The sequence below is a fragment of the Meles meles genome, chromosome 3 (genome assembly GCF_922984935.1).
Source record: "Meles meles chromosome 3, mMelMel3.1 paternal haplotype, whole genome shotgun sequence".
Taxonomy (NCBI): Eukaryota; Metazoa; Chordata; class Mammalia; order Carnivora; family Mustelidae; genus Meles; species Meles meles.
In genome coordinates, this window is record NC_060068.1 from 85,677,665 (window position 1) to 85,700,316 (window position 22,652).

General features: G+C 40.6%; 3 protein-coding genes across 5 annotated transcripts in view; 2 read left to right on the top strand and 1 right to left on the bottom strand.

Annotated features, from left to right (window-relative positions):
* Positions 1–2,984, bottom strand: part of RAD17 (RAD17 checkpoint clamp loader component) — a 43,834-nt gene extending 40,850 nt beyond the window's left edge. The window contains exons 1-3 of one of the 2 annotated variants that reach the window (XM_045999860.1): positions 2,875–2,984; positions 2,516–2,559; positions 1,626–1,732 (exon numbers count right to left, since the gene is read on the bottom strand). In XM_045999860.1, the coding sequence (XP_045855816.1) occupies positions 1,626–1,667 (42 nt within the window). In that variant the 5' untranslated portion in view covers positions 1,668–1,732; positions 2,516–2,559; positions 2,875–2,984. The remainder of the gene's footprint in view (positions 1–1,625; positions 1,733–2,515; positions 2,560–2,874) is intronic. The other variant, XM_045999859.1, reaches the window with a different exon arrangement.
* Positions 2,985–3,272: 288 nt separating this feature from the next.
* AK6 (adenylate kinase 6) lies at positions 3,273–20,750 on the top strand. Of its 2 annotated transcripts, none has more exons than XM_045999864.1 (5): positions 3,273–3,357; positions 4,302–4,394; positions 13,952–14,010; positions 14,343–14,488; positions 20,202–20,750. In XM_045999864.1, the coding sequence occupies exons 1-5, from the start codon at positions 3,330–3,332 to the stop codon at positions 20,392–20,394; spliced, it is 519 nt and encodes a 172-aa protein (XP_045855820.1). In that variant the 5' UTR covers positions 3,273–3,329; the 3' UTR covers positions 20,395–20,750. The 2 variants fall into 2 exon arrangements, with proteins under 2 accessions (XP_045855820.1, XP_045855819.1); XM_045999863.1 differs by having other exon boundaries at positions 3,294–3,438.
* TAF9 (TATA-box binding protein associated factor 9) lies at positions 3,328–6,056 on the top strand. Its single transcript, XM_045999861.1, has 3 exons — positions 3,328–3,357; positions 4,302–4,394; positions 5,097–6,056. Exon 3 carries the CDS (start codon positions 5,114–5,116, stop codon positions 5,909–5,911), a length of 798 nt encoding a protein of 265 aa, XP_045855817.1. The 5' UTR covers positions 3,328–3,357; positions 4,302–4,394; positions 5,097–5,113; the 3' UTR covers positions 5,912–6,056.
* Positions 20,751–22,652: the final 1,902 nt, after the last annotated feature.

A 22,652-nucleotide genomic window follows, 5' to 3' on the forward strand; every position in this document is an offset into this window, starting at 1 on the left:
GAAAAGCAAGCTTGGGTTTAGAACTATTTCAGGAATGTAAGTCACACTTCATTCGCCCTTTAAAGACAGAAGATTAGGAATACTATCACCAATAAGTAAAGAAATGAAGACCTGTGGGAAAAAATTTCAGTCACGGCCTAAAAATTCATTTCCCCTTCTTCAAAAGACTGTCGACAGCACTACAGTTTTGGCTCCTCATCTGTTTTTAAGAGTTTAGGGGCACCCGGGTGGCTCAGTCAGTTAAGCATCTGCCTTCAGCTCAGGCCGTGAATCCGGGGTCCTGGGATTGAGCCTTGCATCGAGCTCCTGCTAACCAGGGAGGCTGCTTCTCCCTCTGCCTCTCCTTTCTCTTTTTCTCAAATAAATAAAATCTAAAAAACAAACAAGAGTATCTAGGGGCACCTGGGCGGCTCTGTCAGTTGAGCTCGAACTTTTGGTTTCAGCTCAGGTTGTGATCCTAAGGTCATGTAATGGAGCCCAGAGTTGGGCTCCACACTCAACAGAGTCTGTTTAAGACTTCCTCTCCCTCTGCCCTCCCCGCCGACCCTGGCTTGCACAGGTTCTCTATCCCAAAATAAATACATCTTTAAAAAAAAAAAAGTAAAAATACCATGTTATAGTAAAACTTTTTTTTTTTAAGATTTTATTTATTTATTTGACAGAGATCACAAGTAGGCAGAGAGGCAGGCAGAGAGAGAAGGGGGAAGCAGGCTCCCTGCTGAGCAGAGAGCCCGACGCGGGGCTCGATCCCAGGACCCTGAGATCATGACCTGAGCCGAAGGCAGAAGCTTTAACCCACTGAGCCACCCAGGCGCCCCTATAGTAAAACTTTTGATAACATATCTGATCTTGCAATTCTGAACTACAAGTTATTTATACATTTTATAGTTTTGTATCTTACATAAACATGGAGTCCTATTTACTGGGGAAAAAAGAAACAGCAAAAATTAATAATTTACTTAAGATCAGAGAAAAATAAGACCCACCAGTATGAAAACAACTGCCCAGTAAATAAGCATGATACTGACTGACCCCATCCTATGCTATCACTAGCCTTGCTGAGAACTGGCACTCAAAAACATGATTTTTAAGTGGCAGGGCTTGTGGTTAAGCTTTACTTTTATTTATCTGTTTTTTAAAGATGTTATTTATTCATTTGAAAGAGAAAGAGATAGCGAGGAGAGGGGCAGAGAGGAAGGGAGAGAAAAGGAGAGAATCCCAAACAAACCCAGCACTGAGTGCAGAGTCCGCCACGGAGCTCCATCCCACAACCCTAGGATTATGACCTGAGCCAAAAGCAAGAGTCAGATGCTCAACTAACAGTGCCACTGTTGCCCCTCGTTGTTATTCTGTAATACTAACTACGACTCATGTTTTTCTTTCTTCTATTGATCTTCCATGCAAGAGTTTTCAGCCTTTCTTCCGACTGAAAATGAAAAACTTTTTTAAAAATTAAGGTTGTGCTCTTAGTCATTTCACACTTAATATTGCAATTTTTAGATCACCAATTACAACAGATACTGTACACTATAACTTTGACGGCAATAACAAGTCATTAAAAACACACACAAAAATTATCCTTCCTTTTTGGGCAATTATTACACGGCCACTTTAGTGTATCATACCTTTGTAGAAGATACCTTTGGTCTAAGAAAAGTTTTTGACATTATAAACTTTAATAGTTCCCATCCGTAGTATACAACCTGTAGTAGTACATTAAAGTATAATTCACCTAAGGAAACAAAAAAAAAAATCTCAAATTAGGAAAACTATAAAAAAGAAACATAGTGATATAAACCAATATAATCTACAGTATGATAATGGCTCAAAATCTAATGAGATGACATAGTAAACATAGATGAAGAAGTCAAAACGCTAAAATAAAGTTTACTTGTAATCACTAGAACTGTAAAATCCACACGTGGTGGTATAAAGTCTTTCATATGCACTCAACAATGTATTAGAGAAAACAGAAAAAATGCATTTGACATTTTGTGCAGCTTTTCAAAAAAAACCATCATATAACAAATTCAGATTTTCACTCACTTTGGAAAAAGACTGTAAATCTAACTGTATATATTTTCTGTAAGTGTTCTTCTTACTTGAACATACTGGAAAATTTGGGGACAACAATGTTTTCCGACTCTAATAATTATTCAGTGTTTACATAAACTAGTGAATTCACCAGTTTGAAGTGAGCTTGAAGCAAAGTTTTTTAAGGTCTGCAAATTTATAAATTGGAAGGTGTATTTGGACTTTAAGGTTTGGACGCACATATGGTATATAACGTGAAAAGATTCCATACACGAAAAAATAAATTTTACACACACACACACACAAACACACACACTGTTCACGATTAAAGAGGTTTTTGCTTTGGAGATTCAAAGAGATACATGGATGGGGGAAAAAAAAACTTGTTGAATAAATATAGTTGTCAGGTCGAAATAAAAGACGCAGACTGTTTTTACGGTCAGGACTCCAGTCGCTCTTTAGAAACAAGACTGACAATTACCTCCTTTAAAAAAGAAGATAACTGTCCCAGATGATGTCAGGTTCCTGAAATGAGATGTCAGAGGTAGAAAAGACCTTCAAGAATATTTCTAGTCTACCCACCACCCACCCTCACACACTGGACTGGCGATACTAAGCCCAGACACTCGCCCAGCGTAAAGCCACTAATCAGCAGGGAGCGAAGAGGATCTCGCCATGTCCCCACGCCAGGCCAGAATTTTGCACCCCCACCCACCAACCCCAAATGGAATGGGCAGGTCGGGAGGAGGAGCGAAGACAGCTCCGGGAGGCGTGAAAGCAGAGATGGGTTCGCGTCTCCAAAACATACATAGACCAAAGCCGCAACCGCGGCGGCCTTACTTTCCGGGAGCTGCATCCCCTCGTGGGCGGAGAGGAGTGAAGGAGCCAGACTACGCTCCAGCGGAAAGGCAAGTACCCAGCCCTAGGCCGGCTCAGCGCCGAGCCTCTCGAAGGTCCCGCCTCCCGGGGACCTTCTAGACCGGTCGGCGCTTCCGCGACACAGGCAGAAGGGCAGCCGCCAACGGCCCCAGTGGCTTAGGCTTCTGCCGCACTGCCTGACCCAAAGCAAGGACCCGACTTGTGCCCCTGCCTTAGACTCTGCGCTGCAAGCGTACTATGGAAGGCCAGGTAACCAATATTCAGTGGCTAGGCGGGGGAGATGGGCCGCGAGCGCCGCGCATGGCCTCGAAGCCCCCGGGGCCACTGGCGCTTGCCGCAGCTCGCCGCTTCCGGCTCCTCCCTGTTGTGCGTAAAGCGCGTGGGCCTAGACGCCCGGAGCCAGCGCGGTGAGGACCATGTTGCTTCCGAACATCCTGCTCACCGGTCAGGCGCGCGGCGGGGCGGCGCTGGGTGGCGGGGCAGGCCAAAGGCGTCGAGTGCCGTGGGGCGTCGGACGTCCGAAGGGTGCCGTTCGGTGTTCTGTTTCGAGACTAGTGGAGGGCCGCGCGGCGTGGCGGTTGTCAGGGCCTCGAAGAGACCGGTTCCTCCGACCGTTGTGGGAGGCGGGGAGGGGGGCGGGGAATGTTGATTCTGTTGGCCCGAGGCTGCTCGGTGAGAGAGAGAGACTTCTTCAGGTCCTCTTTCTGGCAAGCTGCCGAATCTTTCGACATCTGGTTTTTGTTTGTAAAAGTGGTGGTTTGTTTGTTTTTTTTTTTTTTTTAATTGGCAAGGTTTGTCTAGAGTTTTAGCGAGATAATGTAAGTCGCTCTCAGACCCTTAATGGATCTTTTAATGCTACTGGACGCCTTGTCCTTTGGCCTTCCTGGGCCGTAACTCGTTTTCTTTTGTATCTGCCATTTACGGTTGGACAAAAGGGTTCGAATATATATGGCGCAGGCTGATAAACTTGCTGTGTGATTTTTGTTGAATTAGCATCAGAAGCTTTTTTATTGTAAAGTTCCCGGGGTGATAGCTGTTTTTCATACTGGTTAAAATTTTTCCCCATAAATAATTTCTTAATTAAAAGAAATAAAGTAAATGATGGTAATTTGAGATACTTAGTGTTATTCTGGGAGTATCTGTTAACGGTGGCAGGCAGTCTGCGAATTGCTATTAATCCCCCAAGCCCCACTCCTGATACTCCTGATACCCCACTCAGATACACTTGAGATTCCTTTATGCAACAGACTTTGAGTAGTTTTGATTAGGTTATAGTGTATATTCACAGGGAATTGCTAATTAGGATATTTTCGCTTCAGTTGTTAAAAACTTGAAGCAGGGTAGATAGGTGGCTAATGTCTAACAAGTATCTATGGCTTGTCTTACAGGTACACCAGGGGTTGGAAAAACCACGCTAGGCAAAGAACTTGCATCAAGATCAGGACTGAAATACATTAATGTGGGTGATTTAGCTCGAGAAGGTAAGGGATACATTGGTGATGGTTTTAAAAAAGAGAGAGACTAGATAATAGAGTGTTAGTATTATACTTGTCAGAGGGTACAAAAAGCAGAGTACCATTAGGGAATTAATGCTCTGTTGGGAGCCTGTAGAAAGAGAAAGTAATATATGTGTAGTACTGTCTTGGGTGGTTTTGACCATTCTACCCCATCCTGCCCCACTCTGTTGGCCAGTAGTTCTGAGTGGTAATAATTGAAGAGATGGGACATAGGGAGAATGTTTTTGAGATGGGCAAACACATAAAGGTTTGGATGGTCCTAAGCATATCTGTGGAGATGATGAGTATAGATCTCACTGGAAGGATATTATTTTGAACTCTTAGGACGTGACTGTACTATGGTTTCTTCTTAGCTTGATAGTTGCATCCCTGCACACAACTGCACATTATTCTGAAGTGATAAAGGTTTTTATTTTACCTCGTTTTCTCCCAATTTTTTATCACTCCCTTATTTGTCTTCATTTTTTTATATTCTGTAATTTGTATAGAAGTTTAATAAACTTAAAGGGACCTTAATTAAAATTAAAAAGATTTAACACTTAAAGATTTAAATATATTTTCAAAAATTTAACAGTATTTAAATTTTTTGAAGTTCCTGACAGTTGCTACTAAAGTAACTATTTCAGATTTGATCTAATGTCCGTATTTTTTTCAAATGATCTAAAGTCTGATCAACGGATATCATGGAGTCTGGCAAGATGGCTTCTCCCAAGAGCATGCCGAAAGATGCACAGATGATGGCACAAATCCTGAAGGATATGGGGATTACAGAATATGAGCCAAGAGTTATAAATCAGATGTTGGAGTTTGCCTTCCGATATGTGACCACAATTCTAGATGATGCAAAAATTTATTCCAGCCATGCTAAGAAAGCTACTGTTGATGCAGATGATGTGCGATTGGCTATCCAGTGTCGTGCTGATCAGTCTTTTACATCTCCTCCCCCAAGAGATTTTTTATTAGATATTGCAAGGCAAAGAAATCAAACTCCTTTGCCATTAATCAAGCCATATTCAGGCCCCAGGTTGCCACCTGATAGATACTGCTTGACCGCTCCAAACTATAGACTTAAGTCTTTACAAAAAAAGGCATCTACCTCTGCGGGAAGAATAACAGTTCCACGGTTAAGTGTTGGTTCAGTTACTAGCAGACCAAGTACTCCTACTCTTGGCACACCAACCCCACAGACCATGTCTGTGTCAACTAAAGTAGGAACTCCAATGTCCCTCACAGGGCAAAGGTTTACAGTACAGATGCCCACTTCACAGTCCCCAACTGTAAAAGCATCAATTCCTGCAACATCCGCAGTTCAGAATGTTCTGATTAATCCATCGTTAATTGGGTCCAAAAACATTCTTATTACCACTAACATGGTGTCATCACAAAATACTGCCAATGAATCATCAAATGCAATGAAAAGAAAACGAGAAGATGATGATGATGATGATGATGATGACGATGATGACTATGATAATTTGTAATCCAGCCTTGATGCTTGTAACATGTATACTTGGTCTTGAATCCATTGTACTAGATTAAACATGCATGCTGGGTATTTTCAAGTTGTGTTGTAGAAAACTTAAATGCTATTTAATGAGTAAACATGGTTATCCTTTCCGATTGAGATGTTGGGTTTTCTTTAATAGGATTAGTAATGGTTATTCATCAGCCTTTAAGTGTAAAAAATAAAACTGTTTTCATCAGTTTGATTGTTGGTATTTTGGCAATTATGTTTTTAGAAGCAGTTTTCTCACATGTCACCAACAGGAATAACAGTGACGACAACTTGAAGTAGTAGTTTGTTCATAAACACTAGAGTAGTACTTCTAGTGTCTTCAGATGTTTAGATCACAGCATGATCTCTAGTGTGTAACTCTTATGGCCCCATTTTCTAAGATTGCTGAAGTGTAACCATGCCTCTTTTTTGTAGAGTCCACTTCATCTGTTTGGATTTCTCTTCTTCAATTACTCAACTTTCTGGGTCATTTTTTGCTCTCTTTGGTTTTATTTAAGGACCCTTGATGTGTCTCCCAGGATGTACCCACTTCAAAATTTAATTTTTTTTTTCTGTTATCTCTTTTTGCAGGTCAGTTTTGCATATCTTAGCTTTGTCATATTTTTGATGCTGTAAGTCAGTATCATGATCATATTTTTAATCCGGGTTCGATATTTAAGTATAGTGAATAAAACTTAGGTATTGTTTTACATAACCAGTTTCCCATTTTACGCCTACATAAAAAAAATCTGGTTTTTTTCCTTTGCCTGTTGAACTTTATAGTCTCTGACAAGTGATTTAGAGTCAATACAGTTGTCAATTTCAGTCTTCCAGTTTATCTTACCGAATTTAACACTTTTTAAAAAAAAAGATTTCATTTATTTATTTGACAGATCACAAGTAGGCAGAGAGGCAGGCAGAGAAAACAGGAGGAAGCAAGCTCCCTGTGGGCTCCGTCCCAGGACCCTGAGATCATGACCTGAGCCAAAGGCAGAGACTAATCCACTGAGCCACCCAGGCACCCCTGAATTTAACATTTCTTTTATTTATTTATTTATTTATTTGACAGACAGAGATCATAAGCAGGCAGAGAGGCAGGTAGAGAGAGAGAGAGAGAGGAGGAAGCAGGCTCCCTGCTGAGCAGAGAGCCCGATGTGGGGCTCGATCCCAGGACCCTGGGATCATGACCTGAGCCGAAGGCAGAGGCTCTAACCCACTGAGCCACCCAGGTGCCCCTGAATTTAACACTTCTAAACTTAAAGAAGTTGCTATATAATCAATTGTGTAGTACTGAGAGGAACAGTAACACTAGACATTTGGTTCCTTTCATACTTGTATTCAACACTATTTTAGCCACTATAACACATCTAAGTGTGTATAGTCCCAAACATCCTCTCTATATTTTTTTTTTTGAAGATTTTATTTATCCATTTGAGAGAATGTGCATGCACAGAGCAGGGGTGGTGGGGAGGGCTGGAGAGGGAAAAAACAGGCTTCCCACTGAACAGGGATCTGGATGGGGATAGAGGGGGGTTGTTCCTGGGATCCTTGGCTTGAGACTTGAGCCAAAGGCAGATGCTTAACCAACTGAGTCACTCAGGCGCCCCTAGGTGATGGTCTTCATAAGGTTTTTCATAATGTATCAGATTGGTTTTTTCCCCCGATGCCATTTGAATATATCTGGAAATCTTAACTAGAACATATTCCAAGATAAAATCTTAACTAGAAAATATACTGAGACACCTGTCCTCATTTTTCTCAAATAGTTATATATTTTAAGGGATACCATGTAACCATCTATAAAGCAGTGGCTCTCAAATAAGTGTGATTTTGCCCTTCAGGGGACATTTGGCAATTTCTGGAGACTTGATAGTCAAGACTGGGGTGGAGGCCAGGGATTCTGTTGAACATCCCACAATTCACAGAATAGCCCCCCACTCCTATAAAAGAATTATTATGCTCAAAATGTCAGTAGTATTTGAGATGGAGAAACCCTGGTATAAAGAAACAAGACCAAAAAAAGAAAAAAAAAAAGCCACCCTGATTTTAAATGAACTTGTCTAAATGGAGTTGACTGCCATTCTAGTAATCTCTTGAGACTAAGAGATAATTCTTAGGTCATGTGCAACCAAGGCAGGAAAAATTAGGTGGGGAATTTTTTTTTTTTTTTTTTTAAGATTGTATTTATTAGAGCAAGTAAGAGAGAGCATGAGAGGGTAGAAGGTCAGAGGGAGAAGCAGACTCCCTGCGGAGCTGGGAGCCTAAATGCAGGACTCCATCCCAGAACTCTGGGATCATGACCTGAGCTGAAGGCAGTTGCTTAACCAACTGAACCACCCAGGCACCCTAGGTGGGGAATTAAGTTTAATAAAATTACTGGGAGTCCTAACTATGGTGTGGCTAAGAATGCTTTTCTTACCCTTGTAATTTCCAGCGTCAGATTCTTCCTCACTTGATACCCTTTCCCATATGCAATCACTTAGTTGCACTTATCAGCACCCTTAATTTTCCTTCCACAAGTGTATCCGTCTTAAGCCTCTGTTTATAAACCCCAGGATTCCCATAGGTCTAGACAAAGTATATTAACATTGGATCCACTGGAAACTTGTAAAGCACAGCAGAGCCCTCAACACTTAAAATCTTGATCTTTCGGGCACCTGGGTGGCTCAGTGGGTTAAGCCGCTGCTTTCGGCTCAGGTCATGATCTCAGGGTCCTGGGATCGAGTCCCGCATCGGGCTCTCTGCTTTGCAGGGAGCCTGCTTCCCCCTCTCTCTCTCTCTGCCTGCCTCTCTGTCTACTTGTGATCTCTCTCTGTCAAATAAATAAATAAATAACCTTTAAAAAAAAAAAAAAAGACTCTCTCTCTCTTTCTCTCCTTCTACCCCCCTCCCCCCAATAAATAAATAAATAAATTTAAAAAAAAAAAAAATCTTGATCTTTCTCTAACCCAGGAGTTGGCAGGCTGCTGCTTTTTTAACAGGAACCACACTGCCCCAACGCTAGCCCACAAAGCATGAAGTATTTACTGTCTGGCCTTTTACAGAAAAAGCTTTGCTATCCTGACTCTAACCCCTTTATCCCATTTCCCCCGCATCCACTGGAAGGCTTGGAAACTAACCTATTTGGCCCCTCCGGCACTGCTATCTCCCAGTCTGCATGTGATCTCCCTCCCACCATATACTTCCTTTTTTAAGATTTTATTTATTTATTTATTTATTTATTTATTTGAGAAAGAGAGCGATTGCGAGCACGTGGGGATGGGCAGAAGAAGCAGCAGACTCCCCGCCGAGCAGGGAACTGATGTGGGGGCTCAATTCTAGGATCATAGCTGGAGCCAAAGGCAGACTCTTAAGTGACTGAGCCACCCAGGTGCCCCCTACCATATACTTCTTTCCCAATAATTTCACTGCAGCTATATTGTTACTTTGCCCCTGACTTTAGTAATCTCATCCACTCTGAACTAGTCGCTCCCTTTAAAAGAGCCTAATTTGGGGGCGCCTGGGTGGCTCAGTGGGTTAAGCCTCTGCCTTCGGCTCAGGTCATGATCTCAGGGTCTTGGGATCGAGCCCCGCGTTGGGCTCTGCGCAGCAGGGAGCCTGCTTCCTTCTCTCTCTCTCTATGCCTGCCTCTGCCTACTTGTGATCTCTGTCTGTCAAATAAATAAATAAAATCTTTAAAAAAAAAAAAAAAAGAGCCTAATTTCTAGATACCCACTAAAGGTTACCACCTTGGTAGTTCCCAGACCTCTCCAAACTAATGAGACTTAAAAAGCACATGCTTTGAAGTCCTACCTACTTGCCCACTCTTGATTCCTGTTCCCCACACATAGGGACACATTCAAACACTACACAAATGCATTCGCCTGTAAATCTTGATGGTTTGCCTTAAAAAAAAATTGATATGGTACTGATCCCATTTTCAAGCCCATTTCCAGTGAATCTCTTACTCTTTGTATCTTTTCCTTCCCTCTTTGTTATGTCCTTTAAAAAAAAAGAGGGAGAGGGGTGTCTGGGTGGCTCAGCGGGTTAAAGCCTCTGCCTTCAGCTCAGGTCATGATCCCAGGGTCCTGGGATCAAGCCCCGCATCGGGCTCTCTGCTTAGCTGGGAGCCTGCTTCCTCCTCTCTCTCTCTCTGCCTGCCTCTCTGCCTACTTGTAATCTCTATAAAAAATAAAGAAAGGAAGAAAGAAAGAAAAGAAAGAAAGAAAGAGGGAGAAGGAATAAACAAGACTTGACCTTTTCCTGATAAAGTCCATCCTCCCTAATGATGAACTGGTCATAGTTTACCTTTAGCCTTCCCTGTAGCCACTTCCCTAGGTCCCTTTCAGTCTATACTTCACGTACTTACTGTTCCTCAGACACTGGGAATTGACCTCCATGTCTTTATGCATGCTATTCCCTTCACCTATAGGTGCTCTTCCTTACCCACCTTATAAACAACTCTTTAAAAGGCCCAACTCAGATGTCACATTTTGGTGCTCTCTAACTTTTCTACGTAGATTTCATTGTGCTTTTCTCTACATAAAAGGTCAGGTAACAAAATAATCCTTCTAAACCAGTTAACTTCTTGGTACTGGTTGCATCACAGACCTAAGCTTCTTGTTGGATTGTTACGTAGATTTCATTGTGCTTTTCTCTACATAAAAGGTCAGGTAACAAAATAATCCTTCTAAACCAGTTAACTTCTTGGTACTGGTTGCATCACAGACCTAAGCTTCTTGTTGGATTGTAGTAAATGTGGTACATATGTTTCCAGAGTAAGAAAACATCAAATGCATCAAATGGGCGCCTGGGTGGCTCAGTGGGTTAAGCCTCTGCCTTCGGCTCAGGTCATGATCTCAGGGTCTTGGGATCGAGCCCCGCGTTGGGCTTGATCCCAAGAATGCATCAAAACAGATAGCATTCCAGTATTAAATAACAGCTTTCTTGTGAGTGTATTAATTCTGGGATGGCAGTTAAAGAAAATGTAATGATTTTATAGTTTAACTACAGCTGGAAAGATCTTTTAAGGTAAGGACTTACATTTAACTGACCCCACATCAATTTTTCTCCTCCAACTAACCTATCTTTAAATAAATCATAAAACTTTGTTGAGAAAATTAATTTTCTAAGCTTTTGGTAGTTTACTCAATTCAAGCCTTTTCATCTTTTCTAGATTAGGACCCTATACATATACAACTCTAAATTTGACTTTCAACTGAAACCTTCTAAAGTTAGCATATGTTAAAAAAAAAAAATTACAAGTAGCATAGGTTTTTCCCTTTTTGGGGGGGAAATCTGAAATGAAGTTTAGAATCCATTTCTTCATTCCTTATGGTACAGGTTATAACCATCAGTCATCTAAAATTCTGCAGTAGCCTTGATTGGGTGTCCCTGTTTCTGGATTTGCTTCCTTTCAACTCATTCTCTACAGAGAAACCAAAATTATTTTTAAATATTTGTTATTGATCATATCATTTCATGATTAAAATGCTTTAATGATTTTACTTTGCTTTGGGATAAAGTCTAACTCTGCAGCTGTTAAGGCCCTTTTTGATCTGGCCTCAATTTACCTGACCCTTTATCATGTATTTTCCAACTAGTCTAAGAGACTTTCCCTCCCCTGAGTCCTCTCCTCCTAATACTCTCTGGCTTTGAATACCTTCTCTGTTGAAAATAGTCTTCCCTTGGGGCGCCTGGGTGGCTCAGTGGGTTAAGCCTTTGCCTTCAGCTCAGGTCATGATCTCAGGGTCTTGGCATCAAGCCCCAAATCAGGCTCTCTGCTCAGCAGGGAGCCTGCTTCCCCCTTTCTCTCTCTCCCTGCCTCTCTGCCTACTTGTGATCTCTGTCAAATAAATAAATAAAATCTTTTAAAAAAAGAAAAGAAAATAGTCTTCCCTACCTTTATCCCTTTGGTAACTGCTCCAAGTCTCCCCTTAAAAGTCACTTCCTCCAGGAAGCTTCCCCTAATATCCCACGTTTATGTTCCTAACATAATAGGTGTCCATACTTTTGCTCTTCTAACACCATGAATTATAACATTAAAGTATCATCCTGGTGTAATTTCCAGGTTACTTGTCTGTCCTCTCTTTTTATTGTAAACTTTTTAATGTAAACTTTTTATTGTGAACTTTTCCCTTTTTGAGGGAAAGACTATGTTTGCCCTCCTGGTCATTTTGCTCACTATTAAATCCTTATTACCCCTACAGACACCTGTAAATGGTATTTGATTTTTTTTTTTTTAATGAACCTTTGAAAGCTTGGATTACACTGTTCAACTACATTAACATGATTTAAGAAATCCTGCATCTCAGCATTGCAGTCAACTTTAGTTCTAATTTAATATTGCAGTAGTTGTCCTTATTTTCAACAACATATATTTTTAATGATTTCACTAGTCTTATGAGTCAAGGGTTTATTTAGGAGGTGCCTGGGTGGCTCAGTGGGTTAAAGGCTCTGCCTTCAGCTCAGGTCATGATCCCAGGGTCCTGGGATCAAGCCCCGTATCGGGCTCCCTGCTCAGCAGGGAGCCTACTTCACCCCTCTCTCTCTTTCTGCCTCTCTGCCTACTTGTGATCTCTGTCTGTCAAATAAATAAATAAATAAAATCTTTAAAAAAAAATTTCAGGTCAGAAGTTAAGTGGTAGAGGAAATCTATCAATGGCATGACATTTTTCTTTTTAAAATTATTTTAAAAATACATTTTAATATACTATATATGTATATAATTAATGCAACAGGCATAAAAAGGCTCATTTTAATTTGCATCTCTTTAATAGCTGGGAAAGTCCATTTTTTCATGGTATGTTTACTAATTATCTTTTCCATCTTGTGGGAAATCTTATTTGTTAAACTACTTATTTTTATCTTGATTTTGAAGGTCATTATATAATCTACATTTCAGTCCTTTGTCCTACTACAAAAATTTCTCCCAGTCTGTAATTTTTCTGGGTACATTATTTTTCATTGAATAGAGATTTAACTTTTCTTTTTTTGAGATTTAACATTTTATGTGTTTTATTTAGTCATTGTATTCTTTCACAAACGCCAATGAATCATTCCTTTATAGATTAAATTTTCCACTACTTATCTTTGGAATTAAAAAATTAGCTCTTTAATTCACCTAGTTTATAATATAAAGGATTTAGATTATTTTCTAAATTGTTAACCAGTTTTCCCACTGTCAAGCAGTTTAATTTTTTTAAAAAGATTTTATTTATTTATTTGACAAACAGAGATCACAAGTAGGCAGAGAGGCAGGCAGAGAAAGAGAGAGACACGAGGAAACAGGCTCCCTGCTGAGCAGAGAGCTGGATGCAGGGCTCGATCCCAGGACCCTGGGATCATGACCTGAGCCGAAGGCAGAGGCCTTAACCCACTGAGCCACCCAGGCGCCCCAAGCAGTTTAATTTTTTTAACTAGAGTTTCTGCGGGTTGAGCAATAATCCAGAAGCAAAGGCCACACTAAGGTGCTCAAGAGGTGGCTCTTGTGCCCAACATCTGTCCATGTACCCTCCAGGCTCTGTGCCTCCCTCAAGGACCACTCCTTTGTTACTTCAGAACTCATGCTTGTTTTAACCTAATTTCAACGTTTTCTAAAATAGGTAAGATTTTATTTATTCTAGAGAAAAAACACACATATGTGCCAGCAGAGAGGAGATAATCTGCTGAGCACAGAGCCTGTCATTGTGGGGCTCAATCCCCTCTTCCCACCAAACGGTAGCTTAACCAAAAATAAAATACAGTCCTCTTCCAACAGTCCCACAAATTATGAAATTATTCATTCTTTTTAGTTGGTTTCAATTTTGATAACTAAAATTGGTATCAGATTGACTGCTGTCCAAGTTTCCTTCTAGATAAAATTCTAATTTTTCAGTATTGCTCTTCACATTTGGTCCATGTGACATCTACTGTGTTAGTGCCCTAGTCAGTCTCTAAAAGAGTAATTGGTGATGTATTTCCCAAAATATAAAATTAACTGAAGACTACTGGAAGTTACTTAGAAGATATTACTTTTCTTTAATATGTCAATGTAAATCTCTTTTAGGGCAGTTGTATGATGGCTATGATGAAGAGTATGAATGCCCCATTTTAGATGAAGATAGAGTAAGTACAATTTTTATTTATAAAGTATAAATTTTTATTTATGAAGTATACTTTTCTGTTTGTGTTGAGAGAGAGAGAGAGAACACAAGGGGAGGAGTAGGAGCAGAGGGAGAGGGTGAGAGACTCTTAAGCAGGCTTCATGTCCAGCGTGGAGCCTGACACAGGGCTTGATTTCACAAACCTGAGATCATGACCTGAGATGAAATAAAAAATTGGACACATAACCCACTGAGTCACCCAGGTGCCCCTGTAAAGTATACTTCTTAAAATTTAATAGGAAAGTTGACCTCATTTTTTTTAAGAGGAGCATTCTTTTTCTCCCTTTCTCACAGGTAGTTGATGAATTGGAAAACCAAATGAGTGAAGGTGGAGTTATTGTTGATTACCATGGTTGTGATTTCTTCCCTGAACGCTGGTTTCATATAGTTTTTGTGCTGCAAGCAGATAACAGTGTATTGTACAAAAGACTTGAAACAAGGTAAGAGGAAAAACACTGAATTCTTAAAGTATGATATAAACCTTTATTTGGATTCCTGAAATTGGCCAGTACTACCATGAGAAAGGAGTCTATTTGAAAATGTGATGCTTGGTCTCTTGTTATAAACCATGTCTGTGTGGTACCAATGTTCTGAGTCCAAAAGAAAAAGATGCTTGTGTAAAACACAGGCAGTAATTTATAACTGAGTGAATGAATACTGCAATTGACAGTTTGATTCAGTAAAATATACTATACAGCAACCCTATTTAGTCATGCTCTTTCCTTAATGTAAAACCTTGCTGGGAGAACAGCCAAGCCAAGAACATACTCTGAGAACTGGATGAACATTACCCTCCTTCATTATCCCCTCAACATGAGTGGGAGAGTTTATGAAAAACGGACATGATAAATCAACATTTCACCACCTTTAAAATATATTTGAGTTGGTCTCTCCAAGAGGACATCAGACTTAATCCAGTATAACCAAAACAGAAATTTTTATGGGAAATGTTTTTCCACAGTCTTTTGACTCAAGCTGGGAAAGATGGAGGTTCTAGAGGGGTTTACAAGGCAATCTCAGAAGGAAAGCTCTGAAAGTTTGCCCCTAAGTTCAGGTTTAGAATTTGAAAGTCAGACTGACAGTGGTAGTCAGCTTTGACTAACCATCACTGCATGGGATACTTGCAAAATCCTTGCACCAAGGAATATAGTAGCAAATATACAGGGAAGGTTGGAGCTAGACCTAAAACTTTAATCATCTTTCTTTTGGCAGTGAAAAGCCATTAAAAGTATTTTAAATGAGAAGTAAGAAAGATCATAATAGTACACATTCCTTTTCTCAAACAAGGCAACTTAATTAAAAATTACTGTTTTGGGGGCGCCTGGGTGGCTCAGTGGGTTAAGCCGCTGCCTTCGGCTCAGGTCATGATCCCAGAGTCCTGGGATTGAGTCCCACATCCGGCTCTCCGCTCAGCAGGGGGCCTGCTTCTCCCCCTCTCCCTCTCTCTCTGCCTGCCTCTCTGCCTACTTGTGATCTCTGTCTGTCAAATAAATAAATAAATAAAATCTTTAAAAAAAAAATACTGTTTTGGGGCATGTGGTTGGCTCAGTCAGTATAGCATGCGACTCTTGAACTTGGGGTTGTAAGTTAGAGCTCCAGGTTGGGTGTAGAGATTACTTAAAAATAAAATCTTTAAAAAAAACTACTGTTTTATGTAAATAGGGGAAGACTGACAGGTCTGAAAAAGCTATGAGAGAGTTAGTCTTGTTTTTAGCCACGAAAAAGTTACAAGGTAGTCACCTTTTAAAAAACAGCTTTATTTTTTGAGATAAGTTCTTATTGAGATAAGTTCACATACATAAAATGTACCCATTTGAAGCATACAATTCAATGGTTTTTAGTATGTTCACAGAATTATGCATCCATTACTACAACCAATTTTAGAAAATGCTCATTGTCCCCCTCCTCCCAAAAAACCCATACCCATTAGCAGTCACTCTGCATATATCCCCAGTCCCTTAGTCCTAGGCAACTGGTAGTTCACCTTCTGTCTCTGTGGATCTGCCTATTCTGGACGTTTTACATAAATGAAATCAATATGTGGTCTTTTGTGGCTTCTTTTATTTAGCATAATGTTTCAGGGCTCATCTGTGTTGCAGCACATATCAGTACTTCATTTGTTGTTTTAATCAAATACTATCCCATTGTATGGATATACCATATTTTATTTATCCATTTATCAGATTATAGATGTTTTCGTTGTTTCCATTTTTGGCTATTATAAATAATTCTGCTATGAACATCCATGCCTGTGGTTTTGTGTGGACATTATATGTTCATTTATCTTGGATATGGAATTTAAGAATGGGACTGCTGGGTGATATGGTAACACATGTTTAACATTTTGAGGAACTGTTAGGCTATTTTCTAAAGCGGCTGCACCAGTTTACCTTCCCAAGAACAATGTAAGACGGCTCTAGTATTTCCACATCCTTGCGAACACTGGTTATCTGTCTTTTTGATTGTAGCCTACCCAGTGGATATAAAGTAGTATCTCATTGTGGTTTTCATTTGCATTTCCTCGATCACTAATGATGTTGAGCCTTTTCTCATATGCTTACTGGCCATTTGTATGTCTTCTTGGGAGAAAGAGCTCTTCAGATTCTTTGCCCAATTTTTTATTGGGTTCTTTCTTTTTAATTAAGAAGAGTTTTTGTGTATTTCAGATGCAAATCTCTGATCAGATACATGATGTGCAAAAATTTTCTTCTTTGTTGGTTATATTCTCATAAAGCTAATCATCTTTTAAGTAGTTCAATTTAATCTTGTTACAAGGTTGAACTAATTTGAATTTGAATATTTGCTTTATCTTTTTCATTAGCTAATTAGCTGGCTAATTTACATATCTTCCTAAAGATTATGTAAGTTAATTTTTTTAAATGTCTTTGGAATTAGGAAAACAGAGATAGATCTGTATGTATGATCAAGTACCCAATTAGTATACAGTATTCCCATCATAAGTATTCCACTCTTTTGGGGGGGGTCCTTTTTAAATTTAAATTCAATTAACATATAGTATTTTATTAGTTTCAGAGGTAGAGTTCAGTGATTCATTAGTTGCAAAGAACACCCAGTGCTTATTCCATCAAGTGCCCCCCCCTTAATGCCCATCACCCAGCTACACCATCCCCCTACCTACCTCCCCTTCAGCAACCCGCAGTTTGTTTCCTGTGCTTAAGAGTCTCTTACGGTTTGTCTCCCTCTCTGATTTCATACTGTTTTATTTTTCCAGGTTTGTTTCTTTTACTAACTAGAATCATGACATATGTATTGTTCTTTGATGCGCTTGTTGGCGATGTTCTCAGGCTAGCACACTCCTTTTATCCATTATATATTCCACAGAATGAGTGTCACTGTTTGGGTTGCCTCATTCTGCTGTTATAATTATGCCCATTTTTGTGCACAAATGAGCACAAGGGCTGGAATTTGAGGGAAAGAGTGCCAGTTTGAGCCCTTGGCAATGTGAGGTGAAGGCATGTTGACTTGGCACTGAGCAGGCTGTGCACACCAGCTCAGGCAGGAGAGTGGCCGGACTGTGAATTTAGGACCCACAGGCCGATGGCATCCTGTGTGACAGGGATGTGGCTGGTTTTGCTTTTAACTGTAGTTTTTCTGGGAAACTCTCTCTCTCCTTCTATTCTAAATGAAAGCCTTGCTGGATACAGTATTCTTGTCTGTAGATTTTTCCTTTTAGCCATTGGAATTTATCATGCCACTTTCTTCTGACCTGCAGAGTTTCTGCTGAAAAACCCAGTGATAGCTGTATGAGGTTTCTCTTGTATGTTACTGCTTTCCTTTCTCTTGCTGCTTCTAAAATTCTCTATCACTACTTTTGGCTATCTTATTTACTTCGTTTCTTGGTGCAGACCTCTTTGGGTTGGTTTTGTTGGGGGCTCTCTATGCCTCCTGGATCTGGATTTCTCCCCCCCCCCCCCCAGGTTCAGGAAGTTTTTTAGCTATTATTTCTTTGGACAAATCTTCTGCCCCCTTTTCTTGCTCTTCTCCTTCTGGGATCCCTGTCATGTGACTGATACGCTTGACAGTGTTGCTGAGTTTCCTGGGTCTGTTCTCATTTTGCATATTTTTTCCCCTCTGATCTGCTCAGCATGATTACTTTCCATACTCTGTCCTCCAGGTTGCTGATCCATTCTTCTACTTCCTCTTGTTTGCTATTTATTCCAGGTTGTCTACTTTTATTTCCATCAGTGAGTCCAGTAGCTCTAATTGGTTCTTTTCTACGTCTGCTGTTTCTTGGCCGGTGGGGGAGTTTCTCATGGAGTTTCTGCACTCCTTTCTCAATTCTAGCGAGCATCTTTATGAGCATTACTTTAAATTCACTATCAAACATATTACTCATCTCCATTTTGTTTAGGTCTCTGGCTGTGATTTTGTTCCGCTCTTTCACTTGGGACATATTCCTCTGTTTCTTGCTAATTCTATTGCTGTGTCTGTTTTTCTGTGTTAGGAAAGTTAGTTGCGTCTCCCACACTTGAAAGTAGAGGCTTTATGAAGAAGAGGTCCCACAGTGTAGTGTCTCCTGTTCCCTAGTACCTGGCACTTCAGGGGTGTTTCCAATCTGTGTTGCTAAAAGGGTGTCCTACCTTTGTGGTGGAGCTGTGTTTGCCCTCAGTCCAGCCTGTGATGGCACTCTGCCTGTTGTGGGCAGAGTCTGTTCCCTGTGGTATTTGTGGGCCAGTTGGGGGTTTGCCTTGGGCTTGCGCTGAGTCAGACCAGGTGTTTACGGGAGATGAAGGAGCACCAAACTGCAGGCATTTTCCCTGTGTTGTCCCCTCAGAAGCTTTTGGTGGTTGGTGGGGCCTGTAGTCAAGACCAGCTGCCTACCCCCAGCCCACTGCTGGGGTCACAGTCAGACTGGTGTGTGGTTCTCCTCCCCCCTCCTGGAGCAGGACTCACTCTGGAGTGGTGCTGGCCTTGTCTGGGCTGTGCACACACTGGCAGGCTTGTGGCAGCGCCTTGATGGGATCTGGCCAAGAGAGATCGGAGAGGGTGGATCTGCTTCACTGTGGTTTCTTGTCTATGTCAGGCCGCGGAGAGTCTGTTCTACCAGCTTTCTGGTTGCTTTCTGGGTTATTAATGCCAATATAGGTGCTCTCTAGGCCACCACGCAGCAAGGTGATCCCAGGATCCTCCTACTCTGCCATCTTCCTAGCACCCTCTCATAAGTATTCCATTTTTTTATAAAGATTTTACTTTTCAGTAATCTCTGCATCCAATGTGGGGCTCAAATTTATAACACTGAGATCAAGAATCACATGTTCCGGGGTGTCGGGGTGGATCAGTCATTGAGCGTCTGCCTTCGGCTCAGGTCATGATCCCAGGATTCTGGGATCGAGTCCCACATTGGGCTCCCTGCTCAGCGGGAAGCCTGCTTCTACCTCTCCTACTCTCCCTGCTTGTGTTCCCTATCTCACTGTGTCTCTCTCTGTCAAATAAATAAAATCTTAAAAAAAAAAGAAAAAGAAAAAGAATCACATGCTCCACCAACTGAGCCAGCCAGGCACCCCCCATGAGTATTTCATTTTTATATGCCATCTAGTTATTTTATCTGTCTATATCTTAGCTCCTCTAGTGCTTTTAAAAATTTTTTTTATTTTTTTTAAGATTTTATTTATTTATTTGACAGAAAGAGAGAAAGATCACAAGTAGGCAGAGAGGCAGGCAGAGAGAAAAAGGGGGAAGCAGGCTCCCCACTGAGCAGAGAGCCCTATGCAGGGCTCGATCCCAGGACCCCGAGACCATGACCTGAGCTAAAGGCAGAGGCCCAACCCACTAAGCCACCCAGGCATCCCTCTCTAATGCTTTTTAAATCTAGGACCACAGCTGTAGCCTTATTTAGCTCATAACTCAATATCTGGCTTCAGGTAGGTAGATTTGTTTGCTAATTGAGTGGATGACAAACTGTGTGGAGAAAATTAAGATAAACCTAGACACTGAACCTTTGTTTAACCCTCTTGTCAAAAAAGTCTCTCATATTACAAGTGCCAATCTAATTTTCTTGAGGTAAACAGGCTACAAGAAATATTTTTGCATGATTTTTCATGTATTTAAAAGTATCCAGTTTCTAGTGTGTTTCTAAAATTCCAGTTAAGGTCATTCAGTGTGCTTTTTGTTTTATTTCTCATTGTTTTCTAGGGGTTATAATGAAAAGAAACTAAAAGACAATATTCAGTGTGAAATTTTTCAAGTTCTTTATGAAGAAGCATTAGCATCCTACAAGGAAGAAATAGTACATCAACTGCCCAGCAATAAACCAGAAGATCTAGAAGATAATATCAATCAGATATTGAAGTGGATTGAGCAGTGGATCAAGGATCATAGCTCCTGACTTACAAGACTGGCCACTTTACAACCGCTCTTGTTATATCCCTGCCATAATGAATAAATTGTCCAATTATCAGTAAAACTTCTTTATTAAGATTGTGCTGTAGGACTAGTAGATAGATAATCTAAAGGCTTATGTTTGGGCTTTTTTCTTCCATGAGAAAGCAAAACATTCTCAAGTATAGTATATCATTAAGGATTTAGAGTAAAAACTGTCATCTTAAATGCTTCACCTGCTAAAGAATAAATAAATCTGGGATGCCTGGGTGGCTCACTGGATTAAGCCTCTGCCTTCAGCTCAGGTCATGATCTCAGGGTCCTGAGATCAAGTCCCGCATTGGGCCCTCTGCTCAGCGGGGAGTCTGCTTCCCCCGCTTCTCTCTCTCTGCCTGCCTCTCTGCCTACTTGTGATCTCTCTCTGTCCATGAATAAAATAAAAATCTTAAAAAAAAAAAAGAGAATAAATAAATCTGACCAAAGGGGTGGCTATCTTCTAAGCTGATTGCAAAAGAAAATGAAGATGATCCCTTAAAATAAAAGTTAAGACTAAGGATAAAACATCAGAGTTTTTCATTTTTATTTCTTAAATTAAAAAAAAAAACAACAGAAACATGATTAAGTGGTAATAAAATCAAAAGGTACAAAAGAGTATCCTGGAAAGGTAGGTTTCCCTTCCACGCTGCCCCTATTCTTCAGACACCCAGATCCCCTCCCTTTAGGAAGTAATGTTGCTGGTTTCCTATGTCTCTTTCCAAGAGATTTTATCCCTGAGAAGTGTGTGTGTACGTTAGTTTCTTTAAGCATGTGGCAGCATGCCATGTATGCTGTTCTGTATTTTCTTTTTCTCATTTAATGTATTTTGGAGAGTATGTCATCTCAGAACATACAGAGCTCCCTATTGTTTTAAATTAAGATAAAATTCGCCATTTAAAAGTGCACAATTGACTGGCTTTTATTGTAACACAATAATGTGCAACAATCACATCAACTGTCACTAATTCCATATATGACATTTTTCTCACCCCACCCAAAAGAAGTCCCTACTATTAGCAGTCACTTCCCATTTTCCCCCCTGGAATCACTGCTCTACTTTGTCTATATGGATTTGCATATTCTGGGCATTTCATATAAATGCAGTTATACAGTATGTGGTCTTTTATGCCTGGCTTCTCTGACTTGGCATAGTATTTTAAAAGTCATCCATGTGGTAGCCTATACCAGTACCTCATTCCTTCTTATCATCAAATAATATTCCGCTGTATGTACCACATTTTGTTTATGCATTCTATCAGTTATACAGCTGGGTTGTATCCATTCTGGGTATTATGAATTATGCTATGAACATTTGTGCACACAGTTTTTTGTGGATGTAGGGTTTTTTTTTTCTTCACTTTTTTATTTCTTTTCAGCATAACAGTATTCATTGTTTTTGCACCACACCCAGTGCTCCATGCAATACGTGCCCTCCCTATTACCCACCACCTGGTTCCCCAACCTCCCACCCCCCGCCCCTTCAAAACCCTCAGGTTTTTCAGAGTCCATAGTCTCTCATGGTTCATCTCCCCTTCCAATTTCCCTCAACTCCCTTCTCCTCTCCATCTCCCCATGTCCTCCATGTTATTTCTTATGCTCCACAAATAAGTGAAACCATATGATACTTGACTCTCTCTGCTTAACTTATTTCACTCAGAATAATCTCTTCCAGTCCCGTCCATGTTGCTACAAAAGTTGGGTATTCATCCTTTCTGATGGAGGCATAATACTCCATCGTGTATATGGACCACATCTTCCTTATGTGGATGTAGGTTTTCAATTTCTTTGGGTGTACAGGGAAATTGCTGGGCCATACTAAAACTGAGTTTAACTTTTTTTAAGATTTTTATTTATTTATTTGACAGAAATCACAAGTAGGCAGAGAGGCAGGCAGAGCAGAGGAAGCAGGCTCCCCGCTGAGCAGAGAGCCCGACGCAGGGCTTGATCTCAGGACCCTAGGACCATGACCTGAGCCGAAGGCAGAGGCTTTAACCCACTGAGCCACCCAGGCGCCCCTGAGTTTAATTTTTTGAGGACATACCAAACTTTTTGCAAAGTGGTTACATAACTTTACATTCCCACTATCTATGTAATAGGCATCTAATTTCTCCACATCCTTGCCAACACTTGCTACTGTTTATCTAATAGCCATCCTGTAAATGAAATAGTCATATTTGATTTTGGTCCTCAGTGGTCTTCATTTTGGTTCATTTGGGAGCGGAGTGGGGG

Bases quoted from the DNA above. Each gene is read 5' to 3' on its own strand.
- AK6 (XM_045999863.1), top strand. From the start codon at position 3,330: ATGTTGCTTCCGAACATCCTGCTCACCGGTCAGGCGCGCGGCGGGGCG. The intron at 3,439-4,301 runs GTGCCGTTCGGT...CTTGTCTTACAG, and splicing joins GGGCGTCGGACGTCCGAAGG to GTACACCAGGGGTTGGAAAA. The intron at 14,489-20,201 runs GTAAGAGGAAAA...ATTGTTTTCTAG, and splicing joins TACAAAAGACTTGAAACAAG to GGGTTATAATGAAAAGAAAC.
- TAF9 (XM_045999861.1), top strand. From the start codon at position 5,114: ATGGAGTCTGGCAAGATGGCTTCTCCCAAGAGCATGCCGAAAGATGCA.